General features: G+C 28.4%; 1 protein-coding gene across 1 annotated transcript; it reads left to right on the top strand.

Annotated features, from left to right (window-relative positions):
- Positions 1 to 1,100: 1,100 nt before the first annotated feature.
- LOC118049158 (uncharacterized) lies at positions 1,101 to 3,256 on the top strand. Its single transcript, XM_035059077.2, has 3 exons — positions 1,101 to 1,356; positions 1,550 to 1,679; positions 2,345 to 3,256. The coding sequence occupies exons 1-3, from the start codon at positions 1,224 to 1,226 to the stop codon at positions 3,039 to 3,041; spliced, it is 960 nt and encodes a 319-aa protein (XP_034914968.1). The 5' UTR covers positions 1,101 to 1,223; the 3' UTR covers positions 3,042 to 3,256.
- Positions 3,257 to 25,634: the final 22,378 nt, after the last annotated feature.

Here is a 25,634-nt window from a genome sequence, read left to right as displayed (position 1 = left end):
AGAAACAAAAGGTAATTATCAAGCAAATTGTAGAATGGTGATTATAATTAATAACTATAGTTTATTCATATTTATCATATGTAATGAATAATCAACTTAGCTAATTTTTATGTATAATTTTTTTTATTAAACTCAGCTTATCAATTAGGTGACTATATAAACAAATTAGGTGGAAAAAATCAAAATCCCATCATATTCATGAGATCTTAATTAGATTCAATATACCTTCTTGGAAACAAAATCAAAAACCTACTTTTCAATCCGATGTTTAGAGTATGGAATTCATTACAAAGATTAGGGTTTAGAGTATGTTAATCAAAGATATTTCAAGTAAAAACTGTCTATTCAATTATAAGAAAAAAAATAAAAATTATTTGACATAGATTAAGCAGGAAAAACCTATTGGCAAAAAAATAAAAGGCATTTGAAAAAATAGAAAGATAAAAAGCTACAAAAAAAAAGCTTTCATAAAAATATCAAACTTAAATTATTTTAAGAAAAGTTATTAATTTTGGTTCAGTTCAAGGTTTGGATCATATATTAAATATTAATCCAAATTAACTTGGATCAATTTAAAATAATATTTTTTAAAAATAAAAAAAAAAAAATATTATTTTTTAAAAATATTTAAAATATTTAAATTAATTAATTTTTTGTTAAATTACAAGTTAAGCATATTAACTTTCATATAATTTAATTTAAAATCTAATCCAAATCCGTGTTATCCATTGCTGTATTACTGTTTGTTGATTTTTTCACTTTTAACTTTTTGGCATGGAGGTGTGAAAGTGGGGTGGAGTAGCAAGTTTTTCTCCTTCTAACGCTTCAAACTCAAGCAAAGAAAGGTTTGATGAGGCAGAGCTTTCTGACTAAGACAATCACACGTGTCGTACGTGTTGTCTTGAACAGTTGAACATCAACTCGAGTACACTATCCTACCCAAAGAAAAAAAAAAATGTATCACAACATTAATTAAATGAATTTTTTTTTAAAAAAAACTCTAAAGTCAAAATAAAATAAAATAATCCATGTAGCCAAAGTCCATCTGGGTTAGGGGAGGTCGAGTTGTATATAAATAAGTAGGTAGTGTCCATGATAGTTTAGCCTTGCTAGTTGCTTGTCTTTCAAAGAGGAAGAAGAGTCCCTCATTATCAGCTTTTCTTTCTGTCTTCGAGATCTTAAAATTAGTTTTCTACATATTGGTGTTTGTGATCTTGTGAAAGATGGGAAGGCAACCTTGTTGTGACAAAGTTGGATTGAAGAAAGGCCCTTGGACCTCCGATGAGGATAAGAAACTCATAAACTTCATCCTCGCTAATGGCCAATGTTGCTGGAGAGCTGTTCCTAAGCTTGCAGGTCTCTCCCCATCATCCTATATATACCTGAACATCTTTAGTTCTTGCTGCTCTCTCTCCTCTTCTCTTGGCAGAGGAAGGGAGAGTGGCTGCCGTGGTTTCTTGAATGCTTTTTATCCTTAATGAAAGGAAAATGAACGGTTAAAAAGATTTTTCATTAACTCACCACCGCTACATGGTTGTTGTCACTGCAGGATTGTTAAGGTGCGGGAAGAGTTGCAGGCTGAGATGGACAAACTATCTCCGGCCAGATTTGAAGAGAGGTCTTTTATCAGAATATGAGGAGAAAATGGTCATTGATCTTCATGCTCAACTTGGCAACAGGTTGTCTATCTCTTACAGTCTTCAGCAACTCTTCAGTTACAATCCCTCTTTCCCTCAGCATGATCTGATCTCCTGCTCAAGCTAAATTTGATCATTCTTCAGCATTAGGCTTTTTTAATTACTTTTTTCTGGTAAAGTTTTGTCTAATAACAGTACTTTCCATGAAAGCTTTGGACCAACTCCAAGCTAAGAAGATTTTCCCATTATTTGCTTCAAATAATAATATTCCCATAAGCCAGGATTAATATTCAACTTGCAGTGATCTTCTTGGACAGCAAAACTGTCACGATTTTGGACTCTGTTCCATTTCATTATTTATATGTCAGACTATATATGCAGGCTGTTAATGGGGTTTTTGTCAGCCACGAGTACTACTTTTTATAAAAATTGGTCTAAATTTCAAGAAGCATGATGTTCTTACGTAATTATTACTCAAGCTACGCGCTTGCTTCTCTGAAATGGACCATTAACAGTTGGTGTTTGGTGGCCATAAGAAATCACTATGCTTTGAAGTGGGTCCCTAATCATCATCATAGAGCTTACTACTACTACTTTTCCACATTTTACCTTTTCTGAACCTTTTGTTCTTATAATTGTGTAGATCTAACTTCATTTAATCTTTTTGATCAAGCCTAATTCTTGTTTTTCTTCTTGTTGCTTAACAGATGGTCTAAGATTGCATCACATCTACCAGGAAGAACTGATAATGAAATCAAGAACCATTGGAACACTCATATCAAGAAGAAGCTAAGGAAAATGGGAATTGATCCTCTCACTCACAAGCCACTCTCTACTATTGAAACACCTCCTCCACCGCCACCGCCACAGCAAGAAGTTCAAGTGCAGAATAGTATACAAGAACCAGAGCAGCAAGCTGGACGACAGTCTAGCTCCACCAGTGACATATCTGAACTGGGCCAAAATAATGAACCAGAGACATTATTACAACCAGCTAGAACTCAAGATGAAGAGAATAACATTGGTAGCACATATGACACAATGGAGCGAATGAGTAGTTTTTGCATAGATGAAGTTCCACTAATTGAACCCCATGAAATGCTAGTCCCTGGTGGACCTTCTCCTTCATCAACCTCAACCTCTTCATCAACATCAGCATCATCAGCATCATCATCTTCTTCGTATGGTTCAAACAATATCCTTGATGAGTTGCTATTGCCAGATTTTGAGTGGCCTCTCAACAATGTCGACATTGGCTTGTGGGACGATGACTTGAGTAGTTGGGATTTGCTAATCAGTGATGTGGACAGTGGCAGGAAGCAGGCAACCATGTTCGATCCTTTTCTGAATCAGTGCCCAAGAACGGTTTTGGATCAAGATTATTGGACATATGGGCTCTTGTGATCATTTGGAAAAAGAAAAAGAAAAATAAAAATCATGTGGGGCTTGTTTGTAATTTGGTCATTAGTTGTGACAGAAAATAAATAACTCAAGAAACCGGCAAAACCCCATCTTTGAGTTAGGTTTATTTTTTATTTTTATTAAATATTTTAGTTAAAAAAAATAATCATTATTGAACTTTTATTTATGAAAGAAATATATTGGGTTGTCATTCTTTTTCCCACTTGCGTACTTGGGATTGCCATCCTTTTTCGTCTTGTATATTGCGGTCCTGTTGGCTTCATTTTGCTTTTATTTATACTAAAGAATTTTACAAAACAAAATAAAAAATCCTTTGTTTATAAATTAATTATTAATATTTATATCATTTTGAAATGTTGATATAAAAAATAAATTTAAAAAAAAAATAAAAAATTTTATTTTAATATAAAAAAATACTTTTGAAAACGATTCCTATAACAATTTCAAACATTATACTAGTAGGACATGCAGCTATGATGTTAATTTATACAATAATAGTAAAAGAATTATACTCAGAAGTGATGTTTCCTACGGTTAACACGTTACGTTGATGATACTTTTTTTTTTTTCCATGTTATACACGCCTCGCATAAATTATGTTGACATGCAATATTTTTTCTTACAAATCTCTATAACCTCTTTCTTAAAGAATGATTAAGCACCTTGAAATTATATATATATATATATATATATATATATATATATATATATATATATAATAGAACAAAAGTGTATAAGAGAGGAAGAGAATAAGGATGCCCGTTGCAATTTACAGCCATTAAAAGGGTGGAAGCTCGCATGCCATGTCTCTTTTTTTTTTTTTTTTAGTTTAACGTGGGTGTTCGGGCCAGTTTGCGCGCACCTCGACTAATTCCACGGGCCCTGAAGTTAACGACAATGTAAGCCTCTAGTGGCCATTATAAAAGTAACCTAAGGCTCGAACCTGAGACCATAGAGAGAGCAAATATCTTGGTCCCAAGCTCTTATCACTAGGCCACCACCTAGATGGTTGCATGCCATATCTCTTTAATTTGTCCCCTCCTGGTTCTCTTTTTTTTTTTTTTTCCCCACCATAAAGGGAAGTCAAGGCAATACAGGTGTTTTTTAAAAAGAAAAAAAACTCGAGAATCGTATATTTGATTTGAGTTAATAAATTATTTATAATTTTAAACGATGTACTTTAACTAATCAGGTTTTAAATTTATTTTTTAAAGATCACTAGTTCGAGTTTTACAAACCTTAGGGTTACTAGAGGTTTAAATGGTCGTTAATTTCAGGACTTATGAGATTAGTCAAGGTACACGCAAGCTAATCCGAACATTTACGTTAATAATTTTGTATAATTTGGATGATATGAATAAAAAAAATAAAAAAATGTGAAAAAAAGTTAAAACAACCGATCTAAATACAATATTTAAATTTATAATATTGTGTTTTCTAACCGTTGATCTATTTAAAGTTTAAGAAAAAGTCTTTCTTAGTAAAGAAATCTTTATGTTATCATGTTTAAAGCTAGCAATTTTAATGCCAACATAAAAATAAAATAAAGTAGTTTTTTTTTTTTTATTTAATACCAGGAATATATCTTATAAGTTTATAATTCCACATAATAAAATAAACAAAATACTTTTTTTGTATTTTTAAAATGTAGGCCAAAATCCTTCGAAAATTTACAAACTTGTAAAATCCATGAAATATATTTTTTTAAAAACATGCCAAAGTATTTTAGATTGTTTTTTTTTTAAAAAAAAAAACAAATGCTTAAATAATTTTAGGATTTTTAGCCATACGCAATAAAAAAAAATATATTTATTTATTTAAGCTTTGTTTGGTAAAAACTCATTTTTTTTTATAATAAAACTACCAAAAGAAGGTCTAAGAGTTGTTTGTTAAACACATCCTTAAACTAAAAAAAACCTTAAATAATCGTATTTGAAATATTTAAATTCTAATTTTTTAGAATTAAAGTTAATATTTACAATATCAAAATTTAACAAGCTTCGATGAAAGCTTGTTTGGGAATATAGTTGTGGTTGTTTTTTAAAGTGCCTTTTCATTTAGAAATGTATTAAAATAATGTTTTTTTTATTATTATTTTTTATAACAACGTATTAAAATGATTGAAAAAAAATATTAATTTGAAGCAAATAAAAAAATAATTTTTTTTATAAACATTTTTAAAATATAAAAATAAACAGGACAAATCAGGTTACTTGAATTAAAATGTCTCTCAGTGAACAAATTATTTAACTAAATTCTACTTTGTCACAATAGTTGACTTTAACTAAAAAAAAGAAATGCATTATTGAATACTTGGTAATGCAATCACTATCAACTATACAAATTGACCTCGCAATTTTATTAACAAAGTACGCGCAAATCACACGAGTGGGAGGGATTAGCTTTTGTTAATCGAAAGACAATTAATAGATTCGTTTGGTATTCAATTATTTTTTAAATTGTATTTTATACTTGAAATAATATATTTTTTTATTTTTTAAAATTTATTTTTAATGTATAAAAATATTAATACATTTTCTAACCGCCAATAAATAAATGAGTCTAAATCACCCAGTTATATCAAAATCTCTTAATCTTTTGCCTGATTGTAATGATCAGAATATAAAATTTTATAATAATATCTTGCATCTTACTTCTCAACTTCCTTTATTTGAACAATATAAAATACGTTTTGCCATTTTTTTTTTTGGTTGAATGAATATGTTTTGCCAAAGTTTATGCAAATGTGTAACCATACGACTCTCTCAAATGGTGTGAGACTAGGTTTTATTTTACCATTTCCTTTTTGCGGGGCGCCATGGTGCACGCCATGTCGAGACTAAGCAAGCTTGTATGGGGAAGATGGGGGTTTTGCTATCATATATAGGATCATGTGGACTTTGTCAAGGAATTAAGCAGGCAGAGTTGGCAACATTTATCATTTCCACGAACCTCCATGGCCGTTGCCCACATACAGAGAATCTCACTTCATTATATAATTATATATTCATATACTACAAGTTTGTTTGAGAAATAACAATAAAACACGCACATCTACTAACAAAAATACATATACTAAAAAAACAATAAAATTGACATTTAAATATTAAAATTTAAATAGATAGAATTACTTACAAAAATTGATAAAATCCGTCGGTAAATCAAAACACAGATGTTGTCACCATAAAACTTCAAGAAATACAACTTGTTGTGCTGAGATGAGCAAAATTTTTATTTAGGGGAGAGGAGGGGCTGGTTATTTGCAGAAGGGAAGAGTTAGGATTAAAAAGAAGAAGGAGATATGGGGGAGGAGAGTGTCGACAGAGTGGCCATATATTTACTTTTTCCGACGAAATAAAACCGTCGGTGAATGCGTCGGCAACTCCGTCGATAATGCTGATGGGAAATTGACACGTCACTGCATGGACCTGCTTTTCAAATCCCTCGGTGATTTCGTCGGTATTTTTGACGGTGCACCAGTCACGTCACCACGTACGGATCTGTCATTTCAATTTCGTCGGTATTTTGAATGGTGAACTGGTCCCATCAGACGTACGGGTCACCCATTTTGAATTCGTCTGTGATTTTGTCAGAAAAATCACCCGCCAAAACCTCTATGTCAGTTACCTGTCTTTTTTTCATTAATTCTGAACTTTTCCATCTGTAAATTACGACCGAATGACCAACGGAATTTTGTCCGTCAGTAATTTCGAACCGAAAAAATACTAATAGAAATATTTATCGATAATTTCTTTGGTTTTATGCGAATTTCTAGCAGTGTTATCCAACAGCCGTTTTGTTGAACAATTAAACTCTAAGAAAATAATCACGACTGGGTTTTTTTAATGTAATTATGTCATGTACGTACGTGCTAAAAGAAGAACTCACGTATCCCTTTCGTTCAAATTTTTAAAATCAACTAACCATGAATCTATCAAACTACAAGGATCATGATAATCCGTTTGCCGTTTAAATCAATGATTTCGTATTTACCAACTCGACAAGGACTTGTGCTTATAACCAATTGAGAAAGATTCCATGAAAATTGAAAAAAGGAAAAAAAAAAAAAAAAGAAGCTTGCTTGATCAATTCTATGGATTTTACAGCACGTCACGTCTTACACTACTTCCGAGGAAAGCTTCGTGTATACTAGGTCGACAAACGATTGACAGTTTAAACTGTAATTTAAGTGTCTTAATTAATGTTTATGTTCCTCTCAAAATTTTGCCTTTACTTTCAAAGATAGTTGGTGTGTGTCTATATATATATATATATATATATATATATATATATATATATATATATATATCTGCCTTTACTTGGCAAGGATTCTGAAGGTTGCTTTGTCGTGCAAGTTAAAACCGTAGACTACTAGTAACAATGACAAGGGTCCAACCATACGTAATTTGATAAAATAACTGGATTGATAGGCACAAGGCCGTATGAATAAAAACAATGTATAGTAGCAATGGACGTTCATGTGATAATTTATCTTTTTTGCATAGAAAAGAAGAAAATATCATGGGACTTGTGTTGGAGTCCTGTTCTTGTTGCTTCAAGCATTAAACGTTTATTATGCATATAAATCAAATAACATGCACATCTGTTCGAAGTTCCATGAAATATAGAGTATGAAAAATATACGCAACTCAATTTGTTTTCACATTTATGCAGTCATAAGATTGTGTATTTTTTTTTTGTCGTAATCTAATTTTAGGAACCTAAAATTTCTCTAATTTTTAAAAGTTTTTTTCCTTTTAGAAAAATCCAAAAAAAAAATCATTTAAATAAAAAAAATTAAAATTCTTTTAGGTCCACAAATATGCAATTTAGGGGTCTTGTTGAAGAAAAAAAATTGAAATCAGTTATGATTGCACAAATTAGAAGACCAAAGGTCAAAACAGAAAAGATTTTAGAGTTCAAAAGCACAACTAAATCAATTGAAAGTTTAATTGAGAAGAAAATTTGGAATTAAGGGTAAAATTGGCTAATTTTACAAGCCAATGACCAAAATAAAGAAAATCAAAAAGTTTGGGATTTCAGTTAATTCAATTAGAGACTTAATTGAAAAGAAAATTGATTTTTAAGGTCGATTTAATTGAAATTACACAAATTGGAGAGGCAATGATGAAAGTATAAAGTACTCTAATATTAAAGACTTATTTGAATTCAATCAAGGTCTTAACTGTAGAGAAAATTTATTTTTAATGTCAATTTGATCAAAATTGCAGAAATTGAAGAGACAATGATGAAAGTGTAAAAGGAGTTAATATTGAGGGACTGATTTGAGTTCAATCAGGTACTTAATTAAAGAGAATTTATTTTTAAGATTAATCTTAACTGAAATTGCACAAATTAAAGGGTCAAGTATGAATGTGTAAAAAGCATCACTATTAAGTGACTGATTTGAGTTCAATCAGGGATTTAATTGTACAGAAAAATTAATTTTTAAGGTCAGTTTGACCAAAATTGCACAAATTAAAAAGACAAGGATGAAAGTGTAAAAGATGTCAATATTACGGGATTGAATTGAACTCAATCAACTACTTAATTGAAGATGATTTATTTTTATGGTTAATTTGACTGAAATTGCAGAAATTAGAGAGTCAAGGAAGAATGTGTAAAAGACGTCAATATTAAGGGTATTGATAATTTTTTTATAATGCTCACTAATACTAGAAGTGAGAGTATTATTTTCTATACAATACTTACAAATACCAGAATTTAAAGTATTATCCTTGGTTTAATATTTACTAACACCATATTCAAGAATATTTTATAGATAAACCATCAATAGTATAATACAATACACTATTAACAATTTAAGATAAGACCAACAATATAGCTTATCTTAGGTAAGATGTTTTAGAGATGAAAATATATTATTTTTAGTATAACATGCTATTTACCATAAAATCTATGTTGAACATTTATAATTTTCTAGTGACCATTATATTACTAGCGATTTTTTTCCACAAGTAATAACTTTTCCCCTTTAAGAATCAAATATCAGTTCTTTTTTTTTAAAGACCTTTTCATCATATTTTTAAAAAAGATAGTGGGTTGTTCTGATGTTGGAGGCAGCACTTTTGATTTACTGCTTATATGCTACAAAGCTTTTTTTTTTTTTTTTTGAAGTATAGGATTCAAGTATATGACAGATAATTTATTATAAAGGTATTAAATTATGTAAATAGTAAGAGTCATAAGCTTTAAAACAAAAGAAATCCTTATTTCTATAAATTTAAACTAGACTTATAGCCTGCACTCCACTGCGAGCCAAGCAAAATAATTTTTAATATAAAAAAAGAATGTTAAGGAAAACAAATCAGAGTACCGAATCATTGATTCAATTTGTAATTTAAACTACATAATTAAAAAAATAAATAAATAGAAAAAAATATTAGTGATTTTGGTTATGAACCTGAAACTAATCTCATACAAAGCAAACCATAAAAATATAATAAAGAAAACATAAAAAAAAACGTAAAAAAAAAAAAAAGCTTCTAAAAAGGACAAAAAAAAAACCAAGCCAACCAGTTCAAACCTTCTAAATCTAATTTAATCTTTAAAACTCATAACCCATGAAATTCTTGAACTGAGTTCAATCAAAAAGTTTAATTCCCAATAAATTTAATTTTGAAGAGTAAATCATGAAAAAAAATCAATTTAAGAATTTGCTAAAGAAAAAAAATAACAACAAAAATAATAAGGATCAAATTTGAAAGAAAAAAAAAAACACAAAGAGGAAGAAATTATAAAAAATAAAAACCTAAAAAAATGATCTCAAACAAAATAAAGAGCAATAAAAAAAAATCAAATTTAAAAGATAAAAAAATATGAAAGGAGGGTGAAATTGAAAAATAATTGTAATTTTATAGCCTATTAAAAATAAAAAATAGGGATCAAAATTGAAAGATTAAAAATTAAAATGGATAAAATTAAAAAATATTTGTAATTTCGTAGCTTATTCAAACTAAAAAATAATAATTAAAAGGATAAAGTCTATATATAAATGAGAAATAAATTTTAGGTGTTGGTCTCATTTTTTAAAAGTGTTTAAATAAAATTTTAGGGTGGGAGAGAGAAAAAGGAAGAAACAAAAAGAAAAAGTTATGGCTGCCTAATCCAATGCTTGTTAGGGGCACTTATCGTTTTATTATGTCAGGACCGTTGAAATCTTTTAAATAATATCCTAAAAAGCAATTTTTGATAACTACTCTGCCCCTCACACACTATTTAAACAGCTCGCCCGTCCATGTGCTTTGATTAAAATTTGAGCAAATATTTTTTTTTTATTTGAGAACAAAAAAATGTATCCTTTCCAGCTTTTATCACATGATACTTCCATGATTGAATTTTAAAAAAATATATATGGTCCATTATACACTAATCTTTATGATTGATTATAAGGTTTAAGATACTGTAATTTAGATATCCTTAAGATGGGTTTAAGATACTGTAATTTAGATATCTTTAAGATGCAATCCTCATTATTATTTATAAAATAGGAGAGAGTTACTTTTCTCATAAAACCCAAATTATATATAATATTTTTTTTAAATAAAAGCATGAAATAATTGAAACAAATAATTTTCTTCTTTTACACACGCATGGGATTGATTTTTCTCAGAAGAATAAAAAAAAAATTGATTTTTCACACACAAGAATTAAGATAAATTTATTTGATAGTCAAATAGGTAAACATCAAAGTCATTTTATGACTGATTAGTAAGGACAAAAAAAAATGAAAAAGGAAACTTAATTTCCACATGAATGACAAGGAAAACGCGGTTAGAGCATCAACTTGACTTGAAGTAAAAAATATTATCCAATCAAAAGCCATTCAAGGACAAAAAAGGGTGGAAATGGAATTACAACTTTGAATTCAAATCCTTTGTCTTTCTCACTTGTAATGTGAAACCGTGTTAAAATGATTCCCCACCTTTTGGTAGACCCACAATTGTCCTTCTTAATCTCTTCTTATTTCACATATAAAATCTCATAAAGATACCTAATTCTTTTTTATTCGGTAATAAGATGACATTTTGAGCAAAATATCCTCAATTTGGCGCCTCTGTTTATAATTCCAACACCATTATTGAATAGTTCAAAGGCAGAGTTCACATATCCTCAATTTGATAATTAAAAATTATTACATGATAAAGGAGAAAGGTTTGAAAAATTAAAGTATATTAATTATTGTGAGAAAAAAAAAAAAAAAAAGAAGAACAAGGAAAAATCAAAAGCATTCTTGTCCACCCTCTTTACCACGTTTTTTGCAACCCAAAGATAAATAACAATGTTTGATCATTAGTGATAAATAACAAAACATCTCATAAACATGAAAGAATAAATTTGAAAGTGATATGATACCTGAACCTCATAAAAAAAAAAAAAAAGAATTATGTAAGAGTGTCAACATGTTAAAACAATGTTTGATCATTAGTTGTTTCAAATCCATACAAACTTTCAAACCTTAATATTCTCACCTAAACTTCTCATATAATAATAATCGAAGTCATTACCATTATAACTACAACATATACTATTAATTTAAAGTTATGTGAAGAAGTTCCCCCACACTTAATAAATTTAAAACAAACATCATTACCACATAAAATTTATACAATGTTACATTATCTACATTTGAAATAAAGATACATCACATGTCTAGTAATAGAACAGTAACGGAGAAATGTCAAAATCAACAACAACAAGACATTCATATTTATCATAACAGTGGCAAACAGTAGACAAAAGCATCAAGTATCAACCAAATTGTTTTTAAAATAAAATAATTAAAATTAATATATGGTTCATAAAGAATTTTACACATATATAAACAATACAATTTATAACATGGAAAATAAATTGTAATTAATTATCTACGACAAGCAAAATTAATATATGGATATGGGCTTTAGGCCCAACCGGCTCAAATTATGTTTATTAAGGGTGTGTTTAGCAAAACACACCCTTATACTTTAGCCATAATTTTTATGTCTATTTTAGTTTGATATTTGGCCAAACGAGTCCTTTTTTTATATCAGAAAATTTCAAAAATATTTGGGCATATTTGTTGATTTATTTGTGGGCCTCTCGCACTTTGATTTATTTGTTTTTCTTTGTGTTTTGTGTTTTTTTAAAAGTTATATGCTTAATCTGTGGCCTATTATTGTTAAATACAAATCTTTTGTGCAATTTTTTTTTTATTTTATTTAAAAAGAGAAAATAATAATAAAGGATAAACACAAAAAAAAATTACATAGAAAATTTCTTCAAATTCAAAATTTGCAAAAATATTCACTGACGCCAGAGTTAGGAGTATAATATTTTTTGGATTTGTGCGATATTTATGTCGGAGTCAGGAAAATGAAAGGAATAATAAAAAAGGGAAAAAAAAGAACAAATTCTTAAGCAATTTTAGACAAAATAGCAATGCATTCTATCTTAGATAAGATGCTTAGGGGTGATAGCATCTTTCCTTTTATGTAACCAGTCTCATACCATAAAATCTTTGTTGGTCAGTTAGGGTTTCTAGTAACCATAATACTAAGTGGCAACTCCTTGAACAAGATATTATTTTTTCTAAGAACAAGATGTAAAATATCTATTTTTTTTCCACTCAATATTAACGATGTCCGGGTGTAATAACTTAGTTTGAAATTTGAATCAAAATATCATAGGAAAAACATAACCTCTTAACTATAAGAACAACTATCCTTAAATTTACATCCTGAATGTTTCATATGTGTGGTGCATTAATTCAAATTGATATTAATGCCTTTCTCTGTCACAATTTACGGTCAATTTTGTTCTATCAAAGAAGAAAATATGACTCAGTTTTTGGTAATGTAATTTGAATTGTTCTGAAAATTTAAGATTTCAAATAAATATCTAAATCAAGTTTAGTTACTTGCTTAAATTACTTTGAATCCAAGTACAAACATCTACTTAAATTATATTAAGAACTTGTGATTTACTGTATAAGGTCGCAGGAATTGATTTTTAACTCTCCCTAGCTTCTTTACTCAAATTAAAAATAAAAGATCGATTCAAGTCGGGATTAGTGATTTTTAACAATTATTTTCTATAACTTGGTTTCAAACTTAGAATTAATTAGATTTCACCAAGCTTAGATTAAAAAAAAAAAATTAGAAGATGCTTACATAATTTATAGCGTGGATGAAATCTATGGTTCTTAAGAGCAAATGTTACAATCCTAAATGATGGAAAAATTAGTAGAGAAAAACTCTAATATATTTTGAAAACTCTTTAATTTAATAATATGATAAAAAAATAACACATCAACTATTTATATAAAGATAAAAAGTGACGTAACCAAACAAAAATTCAAAGTTAACTCGAAAAAATACAAAGATCTGAGATTAATTAAAAAAAATAATTAAATCAGCAAAAACACAACTTCAAGGTCTAATTTGAGAGCCTTTCCCTAACACGATCGATTATAGCTAGTCGGTCCCCTATGGTAATGGGTTTGTAGAATCTCTTGACCAAGTTCGAGTATGATATAACAATGTTATTGTTGTTTTTGTAAGATTAATTATATGTTAGATGTGTTTAGATTATTCCATGGGCTTTACTTTATTTATCTAGTTTATAAATGCATCCGCAACACGTTTGACATCAAGGACACAAAAAGTTTTGATTTATTTATTCATAATAAATGAAAAATGGCTGGATTAATATATAAAGATTTATTTAATTAACCCAAACACTCTATGATACTATTCGTTAAAAATTATGAGGAGATTAAATTCTGGTCCAAATCCTGCATGCCATTATTTCATTGCCTTTAGAAAAGGAAAAGGAAAACTAGATATAGCATGTCCTTGGCATATGATTACATATGACAATAAAAATATAAATGTAAGCGTTACCAAAGATGGATGTCAAAAAGAGAGATTACTACAAAGCTCTATCAAAAAACATATATAAAGAGTACATGGAATAAAAACTATATGATAAATACTGATAAATACACATGTGAAAAGGGATGGACAACGCACCCTTAGCTATCATGGCACATTATATAGAATATTTTTTTATTATTATTATTAACGTGGATGTCTGGGTTAAATTATACGTACCTCAACTAATCTCACAGACCCTGAAATTAACGACCATATAATTTTTTAATGGTCATTATATGAGCAACCACGCGATAATTTTAGTTTGGTGGGATTGTTCATCATAACTAGAGAAATTTATCTTGGCAGAAAAAGGAGTTTTGAAATAAATTATCAATAGGATATGCATGATTTGTCAGCCATATTCTGCTCTTCAAGAGATAGAGTAATGTGGCAATGAATAAGGACACCATGCCCCATAAAAGAAATGAAGCATGCTACAATAGGCTGGTGGCTTTCTTAATTGCACAGTATGATCGTACTGGGGCGGTTGCCGAATCATAGGACGGTGTCTCCCCACGCTGGCCTCCTCTTTTGGGTCGTTTTAGTGGGACTTTGGGACCCTCTATGAGTTTGAGTATGTAGAGGTACGTATATCTGGCAATGTTTTTGTTGTATTTTTCATTATGAATCAATACTCCAATAATGAGTGCATATTGATTATTAGTTCAAACTTTGAAAGCTTTAATATGGTATCCGTTCGTTAGTTAATTCTGTATGTTTTACTCGGATTCGATTTAACACCTCAATAAATTCGCAATGCTTTTGTCATCTTTTCTTCTTTTATGCTGCTAGAAAGTTCTTTAAGATAGGGTTTATAATATTTTGCTCCCTTTTGTGAATATCCACATCACCCCTGTATGTTGTAACGAGGCAGTTCAAAGGAGATTCGGGTGTGTTTGAAATTGTAATAATGATTACAGTTTAAATATTTATAAATACTACTTGCAACAAGCTCATATAAAAATTGAATCAATGGAGTGAATTTTACGTTCAAAATTGATTAGAGCAATGTACTCAAATAAATTTCATAGTCTAAAACACATGATCAAGTTCATGACAATGACTACTCTTTTGTTTTAGTACATGGCATTACGACAAAATAAGTATGGGGTTATGTGAGAATAATGTTGTATAAACTAATTTCTTATAACATTATTACATATCCTTAATAAAATGACAGAAGCAACTCATCGAGATGACGCAATTGTGTCTTGCTAGCTAGCACTTGCTCTTCTTCTCCAATATTCTCACTCTTTTTCAGTAGATTTGATGAGTAAGTTGCACTCAAGTTGTTTGCATCTTGTTGAAAAAAAGAAGCTCAAATGATTAGCCTCTCTGCCTATTTTGGGATAAAGTGCTTTAAACTATTTATTGCCCATCTCCAATTGTCTATACGCGCAAAGGCATACACGGGCATCTTCTTAAGTGGAGCAAGGAGTCGTTCATGGCTTCAAAAGGAGTGATGACAACTGGAGTTCATTTGATTGGCCATGTTCTCTTCCAACTTCCAAGCTCTGCTTGCCACAATAGCAAATGAAAATGACAGGACGAGAATATTTTATAAAAAAAATAAATAACCCCACAAGAACACCAAATTCAGTAGAAAATATACCATCTTTCATAGTTTTATTTGCATCACTTTCTCTCATGATGATGATAGGGTATCTCATGATAAATATTCAAAAAGGCTTCATATTTATATTCTTTCCTCCTAGTAATGCCCTATCTGTCTATTTTTATATAGAAACCTTATCTTCTGCAACCACATAATGAATATGCTTACTAGGTTCTACATTGTTCGTGCACCGTGAGAAGGTAGCGTGTGCATTTCTAGGGCCTGGGGGCCATGAAAGGGAGATTGATCATCGATCTGTTCCATTTAACAAAATATATACTTCTTGGACGAGTATCATGAAGACACATAAGGGCTACAGCATTAGGGTTTCGATTCCCTTTCGGTCTATTAAATGATCATTTAGATTTTCCGGCAGGTCTATCTGTACCAATCACCTTGTAACACATCAGATTATAAGGATTATTTCGAGTTGGTCAGCAGTGAAGCTCTTAGGTGTCTGCCACTCTCTTGCAAAAAAATTCAAATGTCAATAATTCCAAAATTAAAGATGGGCTCTTACACCATCGTCATCCAGATTTGGAGGTCGATCGATTTGCTTCCAAATCCTCAGCTCTGTATTGGATGTGGTTGGAAACCTTTGTAGATTTTTTAATTACAGTGATGCAACACTTCACACAGTGTATTAGTGAATTGTCCTAATTACAAGCATCTCTCGAAACAGAGCACTAAATATATCATTTCTCACTTAATTCCTAAGTTCAAATGAATGATCAAAACATTTGTAGGGAACAGAAGCTCGAGCTATGGCTATGAGAGTTAGAGTTCGTGAGTAAGTTCAAATTATGGATTATTTCCAAAAACAAATATAGAAAAGAAAAGTCCTGTAAGTTTATTTTCTTGTGTTTAAATTAAAAATATGTGAGTCTCCTGGAATTAACATTTAGCAAGCATTTGGTTAACACATATATATATATGACCTATATTATTTTAAACAACATTAGCAAAACCATTTTCTGTGAGAAATAGAAATTAATCTCATGAATTCTCTCATTTCGATATGAATATGAAGTGGGATGCTATATTTTTTGAATTTATAGTATAATTATCTTTATTACAATATTTATTTAACGGTTAAGATCTACAAGAATTTATCTAGTTTAGTAACTCTAATGTTAATTGGATTTTATTAGTCATGTAAATCCTTTTTCTACAAGAATTTTAAATTTAAAACTAATATTAAATAGAGATATCTAGCTTAACTATTTTTAATTAAAAGTTAATGAAAAAATAACTTCTTGAACATATAGAATTTTTTTTTTTGAGCTTGATAACCTAATTTTTATTGATACTATATGCTATATCAGAATATCATGTGTATAAAAAGACCAAATGAAAATTTAATATTGAGATTAATTCAAGAAAATCTTACCATAACACTGTTAAAAATACGGCTTTTTAAAACATCATGGGAGTCATATTTAGCTTAGTCGATGTCATGTATAACGTTATCAAGACATAATTATATGTCATAATTGGGTTTTCAATCCTGCCGGGACCATGTTGTCTCCAAAATTATTTAATTTCCATGTAACTTGTGGCATTGCTTTATTTGCACTAGCATGGATAACGAGTTGGTGCTCTTTTGAGAAGGAAAGTGCAGGCTTCGAGCATGTTCCGCGTGTTGTTTAACTTTTTTGTATCAAAATTTAAATATTTTTATTTAAAATTATTATTTTATGTTATTGGATTGTTTTAATGGGTTAGTGTTAAAAATAATTTTTAAAAAATAAAAAGTATTATTTTAATATATTTCTAAAAGTAACCATTATTAAAAATAATTACTAATAATCACTTAAATATAAAGAAACATAAAGAAAACATCCCTGTAGATGTAGTGAATGAAACATCAGATTCGAGAAACATCTAGGTTCGAATCAATCAAATACAGAAGTGGGGGGGAACTGAACAAAAACCATTGGTGTCTGTAAACTATTGAAAGCTAATAACATGTAATGATTCCTTCTGGTATAAATAATGCATATCCAATGAAAAATTAAGTTTTTATTTGTTTTTTTGTTTTAAAAATATTTTTTAAAAAATTATTTTTTTTATTTTAAATTAATATATTTTTAGTAATTTTTAGTATTTTTAAATCATTTTAAGATGTTGATGTTAAAAATAATTTTTTTAAAATAAAAAATATTATTTTAATATATTTTAAAATAAAAAATACTTTAAAAATTATTAGATACCACACTACCAAATTCGCTTTAAAACATATAAAGCTATAAAAATATATCCATTTCTGATATAATTCCACTTAATCATGTGAGTTGTTTTTTAAGTGCCCGATGCTTTCTAGTTAGAGAAATAAAATAAAATCCACAAAGAAGTTTTTTTATTTTTTATTTTTTATTTTATAATTGTAATTGCACTGTAAAATGTGGCCCGATACAAGAACAGGAGTTTGGGCTTGTAGCCGCCTGCATTTATTTTTTTGGACTAAAAGCTCGTTTTCACACACCATTTAAACGCCACGAAGATGAATATGTCTTGTCCCATGTTTCCAGACTGACATTTTTGGGCTATTGAAGTTATAGCCCAATTAGTTTAATCAGCACTGGTAACTCGCAAAAATCTTATTTATTGTATTGGATTTTTATTTTTTTTTTGAGGAAATCATCATTTTAAGATCATGTGTTTGTGAGAAGTTAGAAATAAATTCGAGCCTATATTATTTTTATATATTTAGTGTCATAATCTAATTTTAACCCACATTTTTTTATTAAAAAAATAGAAAGAATTCAAGAAAAAAAAAACATATTTGGTTAATTTTAATCATTTAGTTATATTTTATCATTATATGTAAAATTAATTTATAAATAATCATAAAATTCATGAAAATAAAAAAAATATATAAGAAAAGTTTAAAAGATAAAAAGCAAAAAATATAGTTGAGAATGAAATTAGACAAATAATTAAATTTCACATATCAAAGATTAACTTTAGGAGTTCAATTAAATCCAAGAATGGTTTGGATTTCAATTTTAAACTTATTGGAAGATAAATTAAAAAATAATTACTTAATTTTACTTTAATTTAACCAAGATTAGAAAAGTTTAAAGAGTCAATGATGAATTTAAAACACATTGTCAAATTAAAGAAATCAATTAGGGGTTTATTTAAAAAGAAAAATTAAAATTAAAAATTATATTGATCAAAATTAAATAATTTTAAGAACTAAGAATGAATTTGTAACAAGTGGTTAAACATGAGAGTCTAAATTTATTCAATTTGGACACAATTGAAGAGAAAAATGTGAACTATGACAAATTTGGTAAAAATTGCATAATTCTGAGAACCAAGTGCTAGATCGGAAAAAATGTCAAATTTGAAGGTTCATTTAATCTAATTAAGAGTGAAATTAAAAATAAAATCAAAGATTAAAACCCTAATAGAATGAAAATTAAAAATCTAAAAGTCAAGGATTGCAATGAGAAGGCAAAAATATTATAGGGTCCAATTAAATTTTTATTCTACTTTGTTTTAGTCTAATGTTTTTCAATTCAATCAATTAACTCCAATTTAACTAGACATTTAATTTTAGATTTCAAGATTCCAGTTGATTGAGCTATAGTTAAAATCTAGATATTCAATCTCAAAACCTCAACAAATTCAATCTTAGAATTCTTATCCCTTTGTAAATAATTTTTTGCATTGATTCTAAACTTTGATTGATACTCAGATATTACACAAACATGTGGTGATCATTATTCAATATTTCCAACTATATTTCAACGTGGAACATGTTTTAACATCCCAAATTATTTTTTATATTCTTGCAAAGCATCAAACCTACAAATATTATTTTGAAATGTTTTATGGCTTTAATGTGATGATTCAAGTGATTGTAGCTTTAGATTTCTTCTCTTTTTGTGCCTTAAAGGTACCAACATTAAATTTTTCATGGCTAACCAAAATAATAAGTCTTCTTTTTATGTTCGACAGGATTACGTTTACTACTTCAAGGAGGATTAATTCAACATTCAATCCAAAACATCGTCATAGTTTTCTTCAAGCCAACAAAAAATATTTGTTTTCATTCCTCTTTATCATAGACTCAACTCATGATTTATGCTCGTATATCATATATAAAATCTTGACACATTCATCAATAGAAACCATGGGAAGATATAGGCTTATTTTTAAGGAATGCAACAAATTCACCTATAAATCCATTTTCACCAAACTACATAATTAAGGAACCAACATTATCTTTGGTTTCTTCACATAGAGCATGATCATAAATAAATACCATGCTTCTTTTATATCAATTGATACCTCGAAACCCTATCCCAAAATGTCTTTTGATTTTCTATTTGATCATGTGGAGATTATGGCATAAATTAATTAAGGTGTTTTACTTTATCATGCATACAATAAATCATGATATTATATGTGTAAGCCTACTACCAGAAAATGATAGAAAATCCTGAATCCAAAAACATGATACCATACTATAGAAATAGGTATAATGGTGGAAAGATTAAAACATTTGCACTATAAAATTGTGTGATTCTTGAAGCTCAAGTTTCACTAGCATGATAAAGAACTCTATATGTATCACTGCATTAAATATGAATCATTTAATTCAAAAACTTAAATATACAAGCAGTTGAAAGAAGTAAAGTTGTCATAAGATAAGTCATTTTGTTGCATAACAAAAGTATCTCGGAATGGTTCACTTTACTGACTTACTTGGAAAATAAATATATTTGCATTTGATATGAAGATTGAAAGCTATAACTTGTTTTCACCTCCCTCGCTAGTTTCTAAAGACAATAATAGCAAAGATATTGGGCTTATCAAATACAAAAAAAAAAAAAAAAAAAAAAAACCTTGTCATAACCTGCATTGATAGGAAAATCAGTTTAATGAAATTATAGGTCATGAATAATTATAACAAAAAAAGGAAAAATCTTGCTCATAATAATAAATTGTTTACAAAACAAAATTGAATGACTTAATGACATAAATGGTGATAAATGGCGTGTATTTGGACTGTGGTCCCACTGTATCTTCTTTGAAGTTAACTATCAAGTTTTCTTAAAATAAGGCTAACAATTATAGATGTAAGCAAGTTTGGATTTGAAATGAAATAAGATATTTTTTAACAATTCATTCACAATTATAAAAAGTATTCTTGTTGTCTCTATTTAAGTCATAAATAATTATTTCTTGAATAATAACTCTTGACTAGGATCACCCTTACACTTAGGGGTGATTTTTAAAATTCTCTAAGTACAAACTATTAAAAAAGGACAGAAATATCACAATAAAGAGAAAAAAAAATGAAAAATAATAAAATAGAATCTTCAAAGTGTCCCTAATTAAAGACAAAAATATCAACAGGGACAAGTGTTACAAGAGAGAGAGAGAGAGAGAGAGAAAGAGCTCTTCAAAATATCTCTAATTTGAAAGACAAATGTCAAATGAAAAAAACTTAAAGAATTAAGATCATAACATGGATTAATAGCTAAAAAAAAAAAAATTCAAGTTGCAAGCGTAAAAAATCTTTGCTTGAAACAAGTGGTCCTATATCCTTTAACCTTTAAACACTTATTAAAGCCTTATGTATATCCATTTTTTTATAGTCGTGAATCCATAGCCTACATTACATAGATTCAAAAGTCCTTTATAATAATAATAAAAAAAATGACTTGTTTGCATTGAAAGGTATTAGCCTTTATAAAGAGTATAAAACCATGACCTAAATGTACACCATAAGTCATTTTCATGTCATTGAATCATCCAATCTTTACCAAAAAATGGACAAGCTTAATGCGATATAAAGCAAGATGTTATCCCTTTTGAAAGCCAAAAAATTACCTTTGGAACCTTTTCTTACCAAATTTTTCATTCATTCAATAAAAACTCATTTGATCTAGATCATTATTTTTTCCTAGCCCAATTAACTCTTGCCTATATACCAAGAAAAACATTCAAAATACATCATAACATTGAATGATGTATTTGGATTCTTGACCAAAGAAGTTTAATCTTCATGAAAATACTTTTAAATTTACATCTCAATGATTTTTTTTTAATAATTAGATTTGAAAGATAAAGTTTTTAAAATTTATGGTCTATTCCCAAGATAAGAAAAATGATTTACAAAAAAAATAGCCATTGACCAAAGCTGTAAAGTTCTGGATAAAAAGAATGTTGATGCATCTTATGGTTGTTTATTAGAAAGTTAAGCATTCGAGTCAACTTGGAGGAAATTTTGTGAACCCTATAATGGCTAGTTGAAAATAGCTAGATCAGTTAGGGACAATCCAATTTGAGAAAACCTATTGCAATAACAATAGTTAAAAGATAATTTGGTAAAATCCATCAAAGCTATAAATGGTCTCTAACAATGATGAGTGCTTTTTAATTATAGCCAAAAGAATAAGCACAACCAAATCAACTAGGAGCAATATTGCTCGAAATAATCCATAACAGTGGATGATTTATTGAACTCCCTCAGCAATTGAGAGTAACACCACACTTTGAGAAACATGGTCCAACTAAGAGGCATTTATGGTAAAAGATAATTTTACCCTTTTGAAATATGGATATGATATCTGATAAAAATAATTTTACATTAGTGCTTTTTGATGATTATTGAAGGATACACATATCCAGATCAATTGGGGGCAATTCAAGACAATCATTGGGAGTAAAGGACTTAATGAACTCCTTTAAAAAATAAGAAAAATGAGCATATGCAAATCCTTGAGAAAAATATATGAAATTAATAAGAGGAAAATTATCCCAGATGATTTAGGTGAATATTTATCTTATGGGAAAGATGACAGATGGGATAAAATAAAATAAAAGGTTTATGTATGAGTTCTAAAAAAAAGAATTATGAAAAATAAAAAAACATAGAAACATGAATTAAAACAAGATGAAATAAATAACTAATGAAAGAATTATGGTGGAATGTAGTATAATGAAATTATACATGCCCTGGTTTAAGTTTAATAGAGAATAAGTTTCATGGTCACGTAAGAAATTTACCAGAAAAATAAAACGTATAAAAGAACATAAAAAGAATTAACTAAATTGTTGACCATATATTATGTGTATATGTGTGTGGCAGGCCAAGAAACATAAAGAAAGGAAGAGAGAATTCTAGAGAGAACATGAGGAATCCTTAAAAAAACCTTAGTTAAAAAACACAAATTTAAGAAAAACTCGTGAGGGTTTGCAAAGACAAACATAATAGACACCAAATTTGAGAGAATCAAGTGGAGAAAAGTGAAATTGGTAAGGGAAGGGGCAACAAAGAAGGAAGGAAAAAAGAAAGGGAAGAAAGTTATGAATTGGAGATATTCGAAGTTTTTGAAACTAATTGCTAAGTTATTTGGGTTCATTTTTTTACAAGCTTGAATTATGTATGGTTGTTTTTAAGCAAAGGGTGTTAAAATAATAAGTTTGGGTTCTTATATTATTCGAGAGTAATTGAATTTAATGACTAATTCTTGTATTAGATAAGGAAATAAGTTGAGAAAGTAAGAAATTTTGTTGTAATTAAAGTAAGAAAATTGGTGATGGATGTGATGGGTGGCCGACCAAAGAGGGAAGGAATTTGAAAATGTTGTGTTGTGTTTAAATTGTGTAATTTTATGTATATTTAAGGTGTATATTACTGTGATGATGTTTGATAATGAATTAGATTAAATATGTGAGAAATTTAGAATCTTGCATAGGATACATTGTTAAGTAAATGATGAATATAATAAAGAAATGTTAAATTGGTTATGTTTTGTTAGTTTGATGTAAGATAAGGAATTATGTATTAACTAAAGTAAATAAATGGCATGAAAATTTATGGAATTGTGTATATGAAATGTGTGGGGGTAAATATATGTGTTAGGATGATGATTTATGACTAAGTGGTATTGAAGTAAATGGAATTAATTCATATATAGTTGTGGTGTATTGGAATAATTATTATATAATTAAATGAAATTTTTATTTAATGTGGAATATATTGATTTATGGATAAGATCATGGCCTTGAGGAACTTCTTGATCAAGTCCATGTTGAGAAGGAAAGATATCAAAGATTAGTAGGTCAATTGATTTACTTATCATATATTTGACTGAATATTGCTTATGTTATTAGTGTGTTAAGTTGTTTTATACATAATCTAAATGAAGTTAATTTGAATGTTGTTTTTAGAATCTTGTGATATTTAAAGATCAGTACCTAGAAAAGATTTTATATCTTCTTTAGCATAATCATACGAGTATTACTAGATATTATGACTTAGATTTGGGTGCCAAAGGAGAAAGACGACGTTCAACAACTAGTACTTCACTTTTGTTAGAGATAATCTAGTTATTTGGAAAACTAAAAATATAGTGACTCACTTGTCAAGTTAGACATAAATGATATGTATGCGCAATCTCAAAAGAGAATGTTAGCAAAGTAATTTGATGATGCTTATGGAGTAATAGTGGCATGTTATTAGTTATTTTTTTGGTCCAATTATTTTTTTAAAAAAAAAAATAGACACAAGTAGGAGAGAAAATGCATAAGTAGAGATATTCTTATTATTTTTTCATGGGTCATGGATTTGATATTCTATCTCTTTCTTAAAATTAGGCCCATATAATAACTAATATGATTCTACTAGTTACTCTTTGAGTATCATAAAAACTTGCGTGTTAGTATAAGTCAAAAGTTTAAATTTTTCTAATTATAACAATTAATCATAGTTTCCTTGTATTATTATAGGGATTATAATTACTTTTCAATTTAGATAATTACCTATTATATTGTAACAATATAAAAGTCCTTTTTTAGAAAAGAAATAATACAGCTTTTACCCTAATTTATTACGAATTACTTAAATGTAACAAACATGAGATTAAGTTTGCAAAATTATTTATAAAAGTTTTAATTAGCCAAGTTGATACAAATACAATGCCTTAGAATAGTTTCTTATTTCCATTTCTCTTTCTTGATAAAAGTTTGCAAACTATTGTTTTAATTAACCAAGACTTTGGAGAATTTCATGTATTTTACTCCACTTCATATGTTAATAAACTTGTTCTTTCTTGTTTTTAATGCAAACCTAACAGGAGTATTAAATAATAACATTAGATTTGAAAAAAACCGCAAATTTAATAGCTAACATTTGATTTTTTTTTATTTGTATATCCGACCCAGTTGAATTTGTTCAATTTCAGTATCATGTATTATAGTTGTCAAACTTTGCCCAATATCAAATCTAAAAAAGGGCTAAAATCACTAAATTATTAAGTAAATTCTTGGATCATTGAGTTAACTCAATTCAATCATTTTTTTTTATGAAAACAATATTGTTTCTTTATTTATCTTATAAAAAATATCCTTTGCTATAACCGGGCTGCATTTGGTCTATTCATGCGCTAATAAACCGAATTAAAAACGTTTGCCGAACTAATCACTAGCCAAGTTTAACAATTATGTTTTGTACAATAAAAAAGATGAAACAATTAGTTTGAAACCTTGAAAACAGCTAAATTTATCAAATTCAAAACACTAGTTTATGTTTTGTTGAATATGACCAAGAACAAAAGTATTACCAAACTACTTGAGCTAGCATTGAAGCAAATTTTGACATTAAAACTATTGCCATAATTAGAGTCTAAGAAATCAATGGCCGTAGATAAAAAAGATTGTTAAGATTCCCCAAACATGTTGTATATATATGAGAGCAATTCTAATGTAGGAGCCAATGAGAAAACCAAAACTAAAAAGTTGTACCTTTACTTATTATTTTTAGTTTTAACAATTCCAACGGAATAGCTATATGAATAGCTAAAATGCCTTTTCTTGCTCTGAAATGTTATTTCTACACTTATATATAGAACAACAAAAAATAAGAGAAATTACATAAATTTGTTTGCTAATATCTCTTTCCTTTGCTTCCCTATTTACAAAACAGAACAAAAAGAAGAAAATAAATCTGTAAATCTCAAAACCTTGTGAAACTCAGCTTCAAAAATCAAAATTTTAACA

The sequence above is a fragment of the Populus alba genome, chromosome 4 (assembly GCF_005239225.2).
Source record: "Populus alba chromosome 4, ASM523922v2, whole genome shotgun sequence".
Lineage (NCBI taxonomy): Eukaryota > Viridiplantae > Streptophyta > Magnoliopsida > Malpighiales > Salicaceae > Populus > Populus alba.
This window is presented reverse-complemented; position numbering and strand designations above follow the sequence as displayed.